General features: G+C 40.7%; 2 protein-coding genes across 6 annotated transcripts in view; both read left to right on the top strand.

Moving 5' to 3' along the window:
* Positions 1–7,553, top strand: part of usp2a (ubiquitin specific peptidase 2a) — a 42,516-nt gene extending 34,963 nt beyond the window's left edge. For 3 of the 5 annotated variants that reach the window (XM_035679357.1, XM_035679358.1, XM_035679360.1), the window contains exons 5-14: positions 518–641; positions 987–1,098; positions 1,232–1,342; positions 2,303–2,367; positions 2,545–2,648; positions 2,867–2,947; positions 3,090–3,168; positions 3,764–3,868; positions 4,203–4,323; positions 6,156–6,240. In XM_035679357.1, coding sequence (XP_035535250.1) covers positions 518–641; positions 987–1,098; positions 1,232–1,342; positions 2,303–2,367; positions 2,545–2,648; positions 2,867–2,947; positions 3,090–3,168; positions 3,764–3,868; positions 4,203–4,323; positions 6,156–6,240 — 987 coding nt within the window. Of the gene's footprint in view, positions 1–517; positions 642–986; positions 1,099–1,231; positions 1,343–2,302; positions 2,368–2,544; positions 2,649–2,866; positions 2,948–3,089; positions 3,169–3,763; positions 3,869–4,202; positions 4,324–6,155 lie in introns of all 5 variants that reach the window. The other 2 variants (XM_035679356.1, XM_035679361.1) reach the window with 2 other exon arrangements.
* Positions 7,554–10,465: 2,912 nt separating this feature from the next.
* Positions 10,466–11,205, top strand: part of LOC118341785 (GTPase IMAP family member 8-like) — a 3,153-nt gene continuing 2,413 nt past the window's right edge. The window contains exons 1-2 of the mRNA XM_035680158.1: positions 10,466–10,600; positions 10,684–11,161. Of these exons, the coding sequence (XP_035536051.1) occupies positions 11,083–11,161 (79 nt within the window). The 5' untranslated portion in view covers positions 10,466–10,600; positions 10,684–11,082. The remainder of the gene's footprint in view (positions 10,601–10,683; positions 11,162–11,205) is intronic.

The following is an 11,205-nucleotide window of genomic DNA, read 5'->3' on the forward strand; positions in this document are numbered from 1 at the left end:
GCTAGCTGTTTCCCTGTTTTCAGTGTTTTTGCTAAGCTAGGCTACCCAGCTGTTGGCCATAGCTTCATATTTACTGTACAGACATGTTAGTGGTAGCAATCGTCTCATCTAACTATCGACTACTATCTTACGTGCTGTTCCCTAAATGTCAAACAGTTGCTTAATTTGCCAGACTCAGTTATAAAGGGAACGAGAGGGTCAAACAGTGACAAGTCATATTTATAATGAGATTGTAAGGATATTGGTTGATTGTGTCAGCTTTTAACAATGTAAACCATGTATGTCAAAAGAAATATGTAGATATTTCTATAGATCAGATATTTTATTTATTTAAGTATGTGACAAAGAAAATGAAATATGACAGTTTACAAGACAACTTTTAATTCTGTTGAAGTGCAAAGGGAGATTTTTAATTTCCTTCCAGCAAATGAGAGTCATCAGTGAATGAGGAAGGATGGAGCTTGATGTTATTTCATCTGTACAAGAATCAAACTGTTTTTGGTGTTTTTCCTTGCAGTGTTTCATGAACAGTATTCTGCAGTGTCTCAGCAACACACACAGCCTGCGAGACTACTGCCTGCACAACTCGCACCGCAGAGACCTTAACAACAACAGCCGCACCAACACAGCCCTCATGGAAGGTGAGAGATGTGTCACACAGGCCCCCTAGAGTCCAAAACAAACACCTCTTCTAGCAGCTCGGAAGTAACACACTCGTTCCCTCTTTGCCTCTGGATTAGATTTGCATCTTTCAGAACACGTGTTAGGAAAGGAGGCAAACTGGTTCTTGTTTTGTAGGCCTGCAGAGACACTGAGAATGTGTTTCTAGGTCTTCTAAGTGTTTGGGATTTACAAAATCTGACACAGGATGAGAAAATGAGTTCAGTTCACCTTCATTTACCTGAATACACTGTTACATTTGTAGAATTCACAAAGTGCATTTATGTCCCAGTGTGTCTGTAACTTGAGTGTTTCTGTCCTGGTAGAATTTGCCAAGCTCATACAGACCATGTGGACGTCGTCCAGCAGTGAGGCGGTTAGCCCATCTGAATTCAAAACTCAGATCCAGAGATATGCTCCCAGATTCGTGGGATACAAGTAAGCTGCCTTACATCCTTCAGCAGCACCTAGCATGGCTCCTGTCTGATAATGATATAACTGCAGAGATATGTCCCAATGCAGTAACGTCTGATATTTCTGCTTCTGACTGACTTGTTTCTGTGTCTTGCAGCCAACAGGATGCTCAGGAGTTCCTGCGTTTCCTCCTGGACGGCCTGCACAACGAGGTCAACAGGGTCACCGTCAGGCCGAGAGGCACTGTAGAGGACTTTGACCACCTCCCGTAAGTAACCTGCCTGACAGACAGACAGACAGTGTGTGTGCGTCCACTGACACCTGTCTGCTCCAGAGTTATTACAGTTGGGGATTTTTCATTAGTTTTAATTTTTCTTCTGTTTGTAATTTTTGTTTCCAGAATGAGTTTGTTCGTTTTAGTTTAATTTTTATTGTTTAAAAATGTTTAGTTTTAGTTCAGTTCGTATTAGCTTCAGTGTTAGTTGTAATGTTTGTTTTATTTTATAATATAGGTAGGGTACTTGTCAGGGTCAAGATTTAAGAAGTTCAGAATAGTTACTACAATAGAAACTCACAGTCATGTAGATATCCCAGTCTCAATAAACATATGTTCCTCTTCATGCTGGCTGTGTTCACATATTTGACCAAATGGACGTTTCCATTCTGAGTGGTTAAAGATCAACAGGAAAGAGCAGAATGAGGCACATTTGAACTCAATAATGGAAAAACATCAATGCCATAGTAAAAGCTTTGTATGTGTTATGTATGGTATACGCCCAGGCCAAGGCAACATGAACCATTAAGCTTTATGAAGCTTTCAATTAACAACAGTTTCAGCTCCTGGGTTGAGTTGTTGCCTCTCTGGGGCCCAGATCAGCTTAATGCTCCAATTCTTCTTGGACATAATTATCAGTTATCTAACCATAGCTTGTATAAGGGTCAGAGTTAATCTCAAAACGGGTCCATTCAAAAACAATGCAGACATTTATTTATTTCCAGCTTGAAAACGTGTGTCAGGGTAGAAAAGTGTCTTTTTAATCCCGTATTCCTATATACTGCCACCTATACTTAAGTAGGTCAGGTCACTAAATGGTGTCTGTTCTCTGCTGTTACCCATTACGTTATCAGCCCTTTTACTGAACCAGAACAGCTGAGTGTTTTCATCAGTATGTCTTGTCCATCTTGGATGGATAACAGTCTAATATGTGTTCTGTGTCTCCATGTTCAGGGATGAAGAGAAAGGGAAGAAGATGTGGAGTAAATATTTAGAGAGAGAAGACAGTAAGATAGTTGGTAAGTAGATTTATAGGTTTATAGCTGATATTTGTTTTACACAACAAAAATATCTAGTCTGAAAACAAAGATGGAATTGTCAAACGATCAGTATAAAGAAGAATACAATAGATATATTTTCATACTTTTTTAAGTAATAATAGTTTTTTTTCATGTAATCTTTCCCTATTCCTTTAGACTTGTTCGTAGGGCAGCTGAAGAGCTCTCTGACCTGTAGCCACTGCGGGTTCTGCTCCACTGTCTTCGACCCTTTTTGGGATCTCTCTCTACCTATCGCCAAGGTTAGGAAACACACCGGTGTCAGCTGGATGTTGGTCATCCTCTGAATGTTCTCCAAATTGGAGCTGAAAATAGTAAACATCTGTCCACAGCTCCTAACATGAGCTTTTGGTTTCCTCCCTGTCTCTGTATGTGCTTTGCTTTATGTGTGTGGTGTGTTTGTGTGTGTGTGGTTTGCTTGTGTGCATGCTAATGTGAATGCATCTATGTTTATGCTCAGAAGGGCTACGGTGAGGTGAGTCTGATGGACTGCATGCGGCTCTTCACCAAAGAAGACGTCCTCGACGGGGATGAGAAGCCAGTAAGAACCAACAGAATCCTTCCTAAAGAGCATAGTTTTTTCTATCCATGTTGAATACTGAAGTTGTATATGTAGGTCTCTGCTGGATTAAAACTGGCAGCTTGTAAACCGTGAGTGGACTAACTCTGTGTTTCCTCTGCAGACGTGCTACAGGTGTAAAGCCAGGAGGAGATGCACTAAGAAGTTCACAATACAGAAGTTCCCCAAGATCTTAGTGCTGCGTATCCTTTCCTCTGGACGTCAGGGTCCGAGACTGCTGTATTATATCAGACATGTGCAGCAAGCCTGTAGTTGTGAGAGCATGAAGGTGTCTGTGGGATAGTGTGTATGGATTATGGCAACACCGTAGTACACAGATCAAAAATTACTGTGAGAGCCATGAAACAAGTGAGTCATTACTGTTTTGCATGAATTTACATGGATGTGTAATCGACATTAGACTTGTCAGAGCGATGAATAATATGAATAAATACAACTATGTGTAGTTCGCGAACAATTTGCGGAAATTTTCCATCACACACACATCCATGTAAAATTAAAAGCATCCAGTTAAGTGCCTGTATGGTAGCTCCTTTAACATGCTGCACTGACAATGTAAAAGCACTGCTATCAGTTTGACTTTTAACACAGACGAACCTAGCACATGGCATATCTAAGCACAGGGAGGAGAAAGTTGATCAAGGCTTACTCAACTGTCATTGGAGCACAGAGCAAAAAGGGGCGCGACTTATGAAGGGTCAATTGTACAGAATCTTGGCTGAATGTATTGAAAGGTACATACAGAGCAGTTGCTCCTTGACTGTCCCTCCTGTCCAGACCTGAAACGCTTCTCTGAGGCACGAAGAACCAGCAAACTGTCCACCTTTGTTAACTTCCCCATGAAGGATCTTGACCTGAGGGAGTTCGCCTCCGAAAACAGCAGTAAGTACTGATTCCAAGATCCAGGATGGTCTGTAACTGATATGAGTATAATATATATTTCATGTTTTGGAAGTCTTACAAAGCTTTGGATAATGAAGAAACAGTGGAGACAGTAATGTAAAAATATTGTTGAGTTGACTTGAGAGTATGTCTGTTTGTTGGATGATACATTTGTCTCAGAAATAATTGGCAAAAACAATATTGTTAACAACAACTTATATAATGATAAGTACACCCTTTCAAAGAGAAACTGTGACCTCTTTTCAAAGTTTGTTAAAAACAGAAGGAGTGACTGCAGGCTTTAAGTTTGTGTTGTGCTTCTGTCCTGTTGTAGTAAACGCAGTGTACAACCTGTATGCAGTGTCCAACCACTCAGGCACCACTATGGGCGGTCACTACACAGCCTACTGTCGCAACCCCAACTCGGGAGAATGGTACACATTTAATGACTCCAGGTAGGTGTGAACACCCATCATCATCATCATCATCATCATCAAGATCTGAGTTTATGAATGTAGTTTAGATCATGATAAAACGATACACCAAATATATGTCAATGGATAAATAATTATTACAAACTGGGAATTAATACAACCAGCACAATATTGCTACTTCTTCCAAGACTTTTTCTAATTTGATCTCCACTGTCTGGCTTTCTAGTTGTATCAGCTGCCTTCTGTACAATAATAAACTGCTATAAAATAGCTTTTCATTGGAGTTGTGTTTGTAATAAAACATCTTCTAAGTTGTTTTCCTGTGAATTATTGATGGTAGAAGATTCTGCTACAGGAAATACCCTCAGAGCCATTTAAAATGTGAATAATGATACAACAGTATGATTTATTACAAAGTAACTTCAAACAAACAAAAACATGTAGCTGCTATATATCACCAAATGTCACTGTACAGCAGCTGTTCATGCAAACTTAATGAAACCTCCTCAAACTATTCATAAACAACATTATATAGTATTGGATCTGAGTTACATATTAGTTACTTTTTACCGCATCATCGTACAGTCTGTAATCAGTGACCTGACCACATGAGTAGTTACCATGACCACACTGTGGATCGGCAGATAAGCCAGTCAGACTGCAGTGAGTGAAACAGCAGCAGAGTATTAAAGGCAGGAATAATTGTAGAAGGTGCAGATAATCCTCCTCGCCTCCTTTATCTCCTCTGCTCCCTCGTGAGCATCTAGTGGCTCCCTCCGGGCTTCCTACTGCTGCGCTGCAGTCACTCATAACACGCCACTTTACTTCTTACTGAACTATACATATTACAGGTCTAATGCGTTTCCCCACTCTCTTGCTGTTGTTGTACCCCAGTGTAACAGTGGAGTTTGTAATAATAACTGAACACTATATACTGTGTGCTGTGTACACTGAAAACCTTTTCAAAACTGAATAAGGAATTACAATCAGTGCTACTCTCCACTTAGTATCTTAAATATCGTATAAAATAGGTTTTAAAAGTCCTAATTTCTCTGCAGATAAAACTTACACAGTTAACTTGATTGACACCTTTGACAGGGATATGGTTTAAGAGATTACCCTCCTTTGATTCTTTTAAAGATACCAACTGGATTAGATTATTTAGACATTTCAAATTTAACCCAGAGGGTTTTTGGTTTTTGTTTTCCTTCTTTTCTTTTCATATATTTTATTTGTTGTACATTTGATCAAGATGTAAAGTAATAGCTAAGCTAAAAGGACTCAGCTGCAGCCCCCAGCTCGTGTCCCATATCCAGACTACATACTGATTGTAAGCAGGTTTTGGCTATGTAGTATAGACAGAATGTATGCTTAATATTCTTGATGCACACTATTATCCCACATTGCATTGGAAATGGAGGCACTGCTCACAGCTAAAAAAAGGGAATAAATTATTGGTGTTGATGAGACATCTCCAGAAAGATCTTTGAAAAGCAAAAAACTAATATTCATTTGATTAGTAGGATTGGGACATGCCTTTCACATCAACAAAAGGATGATGGGTACCCTAGTGTCAAATAATGGAAACAATAATAAGAGGAGGAGTACGGTGTGCTTAAAACTAGTGTGTAGTACCACCAAACACATGTAGTGATTACAACATCAGTCTGGAAGTAAAGGGAGTTGGAAATGTGCAATAGTATCCCAGTGTTGATGACCACAGGCTTAAACACCCAGAATTTGAAATGTAGTTTGGATATTCGCTGTAACAGCATATATCAGGGATAAATAATGGGCTTCTTTGTCTTAACTGTTGTTTCTCAGCAAGCAACCTATCTCGTCTTTCTTTCCAGAGTAACGCCAATGTCCTCCAGCCAAGTGCGCAGCAGCGACGCCTACGTCTTGTTCTACGAGCTGGCTTCCTCCTCACGGATGTAAAGCCTCCTGGAGGACGGCGGACAACAGCACCACTCTGACTGACAGTCAGATGGATGGAAAAATAAGAGTGTTGGTGGAGCCAGGCCTATTTTGGACTTGTATTTGGACATATATCACACACACACACACACACACACAAAGGCGCACACCCCCACCAGCCTTGAGGCAGCTCTCTCCGCAGAGAGAGCTGGAGAGGGGAACACTCTGGAAACCACAGGAATCTGATCAACCAGCCCTGCTTTCTCTCCCTCTCTGTCTTTACTCTCGTGTCTTGCTCACTCTGGGTGGAGGTGTGTGTTTGTTTGTGTGTGTGTTTGTGTGTGTGTGTGAGTGTACAAGGCTGACAGGGCAATAATCCCATCCGACCGTCCGACCAGTGAAACCGTCTCCATCTCAGAAGTCCCTCTCTATGCACTGCAAACCGAACTGTCATCCTGACCGCGCCTTCACTTCTTTATTTCTTCGACTGTCGATCTTCTCGTTTGCCTCAAACCATTAAAACTGACTTGTTGCAATTTTTTCTGCTTTGAATTCATGTTGTTTTTATGCTGTTTTTTTTTTCTGTTTGTTTTGTTTAGTTTTTTTGTCGGGGCGGGGGCTTATTACCCCAGCACCGCAAGCATCATCATCACCACCACCACTTTGGACTGTGGATAGATTGTGCTTAGTGTGTGACTGTAACAGGACTGGTCATGGTTACAAGGAGCTTACAGCCCACCGGCCTGCTTCGCAGCTTGCCCTCCCACTGCACCACAACACTCCCATGTCTCTGTCACTCTACTCTCTCTTTGTCTGAACAGTGGTTGGGAGGCCGGTGGCACTGTGAGCGCTACATGTTTCAGAGGACGACCCTCTAACATGTGTTTTATTGACATTTGTTTCCCCACGTGTGGCTGCTACTGATGTTTTCAAAGTGCTGTGAATGGATGAATGGACGATGTGCTAAGGATTAATAATATAGACGATAATAATGGTAACAATCCTCATCGTCAGCATGAGGTCTTTTCTTCCTCTCTTGTTTCATGCCATTGAACAACACGGAAAGAATGTTTTAAAGAAGAAACTATAACACACTATATCTGTATATTTTTATATCCTGATGCAATATAGAGAATGTACTATTCAATGGTGCTGAAAATGACCCATAACTGTTTTCAGTTGGTTTATTTCCCAGGTTTCAAGAGAGAAAAAAAAGTTATTATTTATGCTTACAGGTGAAAATGTGATGAGTCACACTTTTTAACAGTGGCAGTCAAACACATGAGTATATAAATATATATATATGAATAAAAGTTAACAAAACGGTGGTTTTACTTCTTTGTCTTTTTTTAGCTTTTGTGGTAGAGAATCTGCAATGTAAAGACACTGTGACGGTAACAGATGCCCTGTGTGCACCGGAAGGCAGGTGGTAAAACAAGGGAAGGTAACTACCAGGAGACAGCTAGATTTCGAAAGTATTCAACCGAAAGGACACCATCATTTAAAATAATAACCTTATTACAGGCCTGTGACTGCTAGATAGCAGATTTTTTTTGTTTTATTCAGATGATTTGATTTATCGATTGTCAAGAATTTCAACCAATATACCAATAAATGCTTCTGAGATACATTACCTACCTTAGCTTTGAGTTAAAACAGCACTCTCATGCCCATGCCACAATAAATCAGGTCTTGCTTGCTGTATCAATTCCTCCTGTTCATACTAGCCATTATCTCTTAATGCCCTTTCTCATACGCTTCCAGTGATGGGGGGACAGAATCCACCATCCTCATTTTTTATCATAATGTATTTTAATGTAAGTTACTCAAAGTGTCGACAGTGTGAGTGTTTAATTACAAAGTTGTCTCTTTTTGCTGCTATCCTTGCATTGCAGGAAACAGAATTTATACCAAAAAGGAAGGACTTTCTCTGATCATTTCTATTGGAAGCACATTAGGAAGGGATGATGGCCAATGTACATGTGGGTACCAGACTGTGAGCCTTTCCTCTAACAGGTAGTAATTTGGAGGTGAGTGTAGTAGATAGATGTAGAAAGTATCACTAAAGGTCTTAATACAGTTTGGTACAGACACTTTGGCAGGGGAAGCATTGAATACTAATATTGAGCAATGTTTTGCCCTACTTAATATGAATAATAACTACCTCTTTAACTGTGTAATCCAAATGTTTGGCCTGTAGAAATTCATACAAGTCTAATTCTATCTGAGAGCGTCATTTGGCTGCCAAATCTTTTGTAATGAAACTGAACTACAGCACATAGTAGAATCACACTTTAGTGATATAATCCATCTTGGGTAGAGACAGCTCAACCGGCTCTCTTATCAGCTTAACGCCGCAGAGACACACACCATTTTCTTTTGATGGATCGCTCAGTAATCGTTATGGAAGTGCCGTGGCCTGGCCTACTTCCTGCTGCTCCATTATCCGTACGTGGCCTATTTCTGCGGTCCGAGGTTTTGCGGCCTCATAGTGTGATCTGATGCCATGAAAAGGTCCAGCAACAGCCAGGAATAGTTCCATAGGCTGACACCCTGGAGGCTCCCACATCGCACTGAAAGAACTCATCCGCTCAGACATCTAAAAAAAAACGAGGAATACATGTGGAACCTGATCCACAAGCAGTGAAACGCTCACTCAATATGGATTAGTTGGTGTTCAGGGAGAAACATCCATCACATCATCAGACTGAAGTATTGGTGTCACATCACTTAGCGGCACACAATCTGCAAAATTGGAAGTAGCAGTGCTTAATTTTGCATAACACTGCTAGGATAGTTTCAAGCTCTCAGTTACAATTTTACACTCTGTATCTTTATTGCGTCTGATTCCACACGAGCCAACATGCAACAGCAGATATTAAAGGAGCTCAGCTGAGTGGGAGTTCAGTGTGACACACCAAAGGAATTAAATTCAGGTGGAGCTCTCATCTTTGTCCTCACATTTGAACAAATAAAACCGGAATACTTCAAAGAAGAGCAGCCGCTGTACAAGTAGTCAGTAAACCCACTCAGTAATCAGTAAGTTGCAAAGATTTGTATTTTATCATGGAAGCCAAGAAAGGCCATGCTTTGTATTTTTTTAATTGTCATTATCTTAAGATCATGAGTAAATTATTCTGTTATCTCGTTATTACAAGAAAACAAAAGCTTGTTTCTCCTTATTACTTCTAATGTATATCAGATATCAGGAGTGTCATATTATAGATTTAGTATTGGTTCATACTCATAATGGACAATGTATGGAGGAAAGACATTAGTTAATACCAGTTAATACCAGTTAATATTCACATTTATACCGACCAACCAGGAAAAAGTACATGGATCTTTGAGCTCCTTTAATTAATCTCATTACCAGGACACCAATATCTTCAATGAACTCTAAGTTGTCACATTCTGGTAACAACTCTTTTCAGTTCAGTGGTGATTCCTCCCCATGCCAGTCTTAAGGGTCAACTGCATGACAACCGTTACCAAGTGAAGCATGTAAAGGCGGGACAAGAGGAGGCAGACAGTAAAAGAGCGTTATGGTTCTGACCTTGCTGATGCACCAGTTTGTAACAAAGAATGACTGAGAGCATAAGCTGCAATATAACCAGTTTCGCTTCAGTCTCACAGTGTACACGGTGGCTCTTTCAAGGAATAATGCTTTGGAATAAGAGACAAAGACAGATATTGCTCTTCAGCTCACCCTAACTAGACAAAATAGGTTTTCTGTTTCCCATGACAATACCAACCAAACACAGTTGCGGCGTTTTATCTGAAGTTTCCTCCACTAATGTTAGCACAATAAGCAATTTTGCAGCTTCTGTACTTTCTTTGCACTTGGAAGGGGAGAGTGAAGCGAGTGTGTTGTAATCTGCAACTACACCAATAGATGCCACTAAATCCTACACACTGAATAGAATTACTTTTATGTGTGAGTATGACACCCTGGGCAAGACCCTCTTCGAGCACAAATACACAAATAATATATATAAAAAAATTTTAAAATGTGCATGAACTATAGGCCTGTATTTATTATATTATGAATGAAATGTGCGTTATTTGGAAATTATTTATGTGTGTTTGGCATGTGTGAGTCATTTTATTGGCCAAAACCACTTCCATGGAACAGCTTTTGTTGTGAACTTTGAAACAAACACTGAGATAACAATGTGGACTGGCCCAACCTTCATACACATGTGCAGTAACAGCGTTATTTAGTTCCACAGAACAACACTGAATCAGCAGCAGGAGGTAAACGCAGGACTGAAAGAGGCTTGTTGAGAGAGCGCTCAGACTGAAGCTTTGACCCACACTCCATCTGTCTATAATCTATCTATTATAAACAACGGGAACCTTTACATGGCAGCCTCATATGGTAAGTTCTTTTAAGCAGTTTAAAAAGATTTCTAAAAGCTGTATTTGAGTGTGTATGAATTGGAGATCATGAATGCTTGGCAGGTCCAGAACCAAGTCTGTCCCAAGTGGTTGTGCTGTTACTGGGTAAGAAACAAAGTGGGAAGAGCTCTGCAGGAAACAGCATCCTGGGAAAACCAGCCTTTCACAAGAAGACTACTCACAGCTCCAAGAAGAACGGCACTGTCTCTGGAATACAAGTGAATATACAGGTTTACAGTTTGGATTTACTTCAACTTTAAATCTTGTCTTTACTCTCTTTGACCACATTTTATAAAGCAGGTGACAGTGGTGGACACCCCAGGGTGGCTGTCCCACTCCACCACTCCAGACAGAGTGTCCCAGCAGCTCCGCAGAGGTCTGAGCCTCTGCCACCCAGAGCCTCATGTCATCCTGCTGGTGCTGCCCATCTCCTCTAGCTTCGGCCAAGAGGAGTGGAAGGCCATGGAGGCCCAGCTCAGACTGCTCCAAACCCCCATCTGGCAGCGAGCCATGGTCCTCTTCACCCATGGAGACAAGTTAGGTAAACTCATTTACTCTGCCTCCTTTAGTGATAATGGTACATGT

This window comes from Morone saxatilis, unplaced genomic scaffold (genome assembly GCF_004916995.1).
Source record: "Morone saxatilis isolate NCDOM2014 unplaced genomic scaffold, NCSU_SB_2.0 Contig8, whole genome shotgun sequence".
NCBI lineage: Eukaryota > Metazoa > Chordata > Actinopteri > Moronidae > Morone > Morone saxatilis.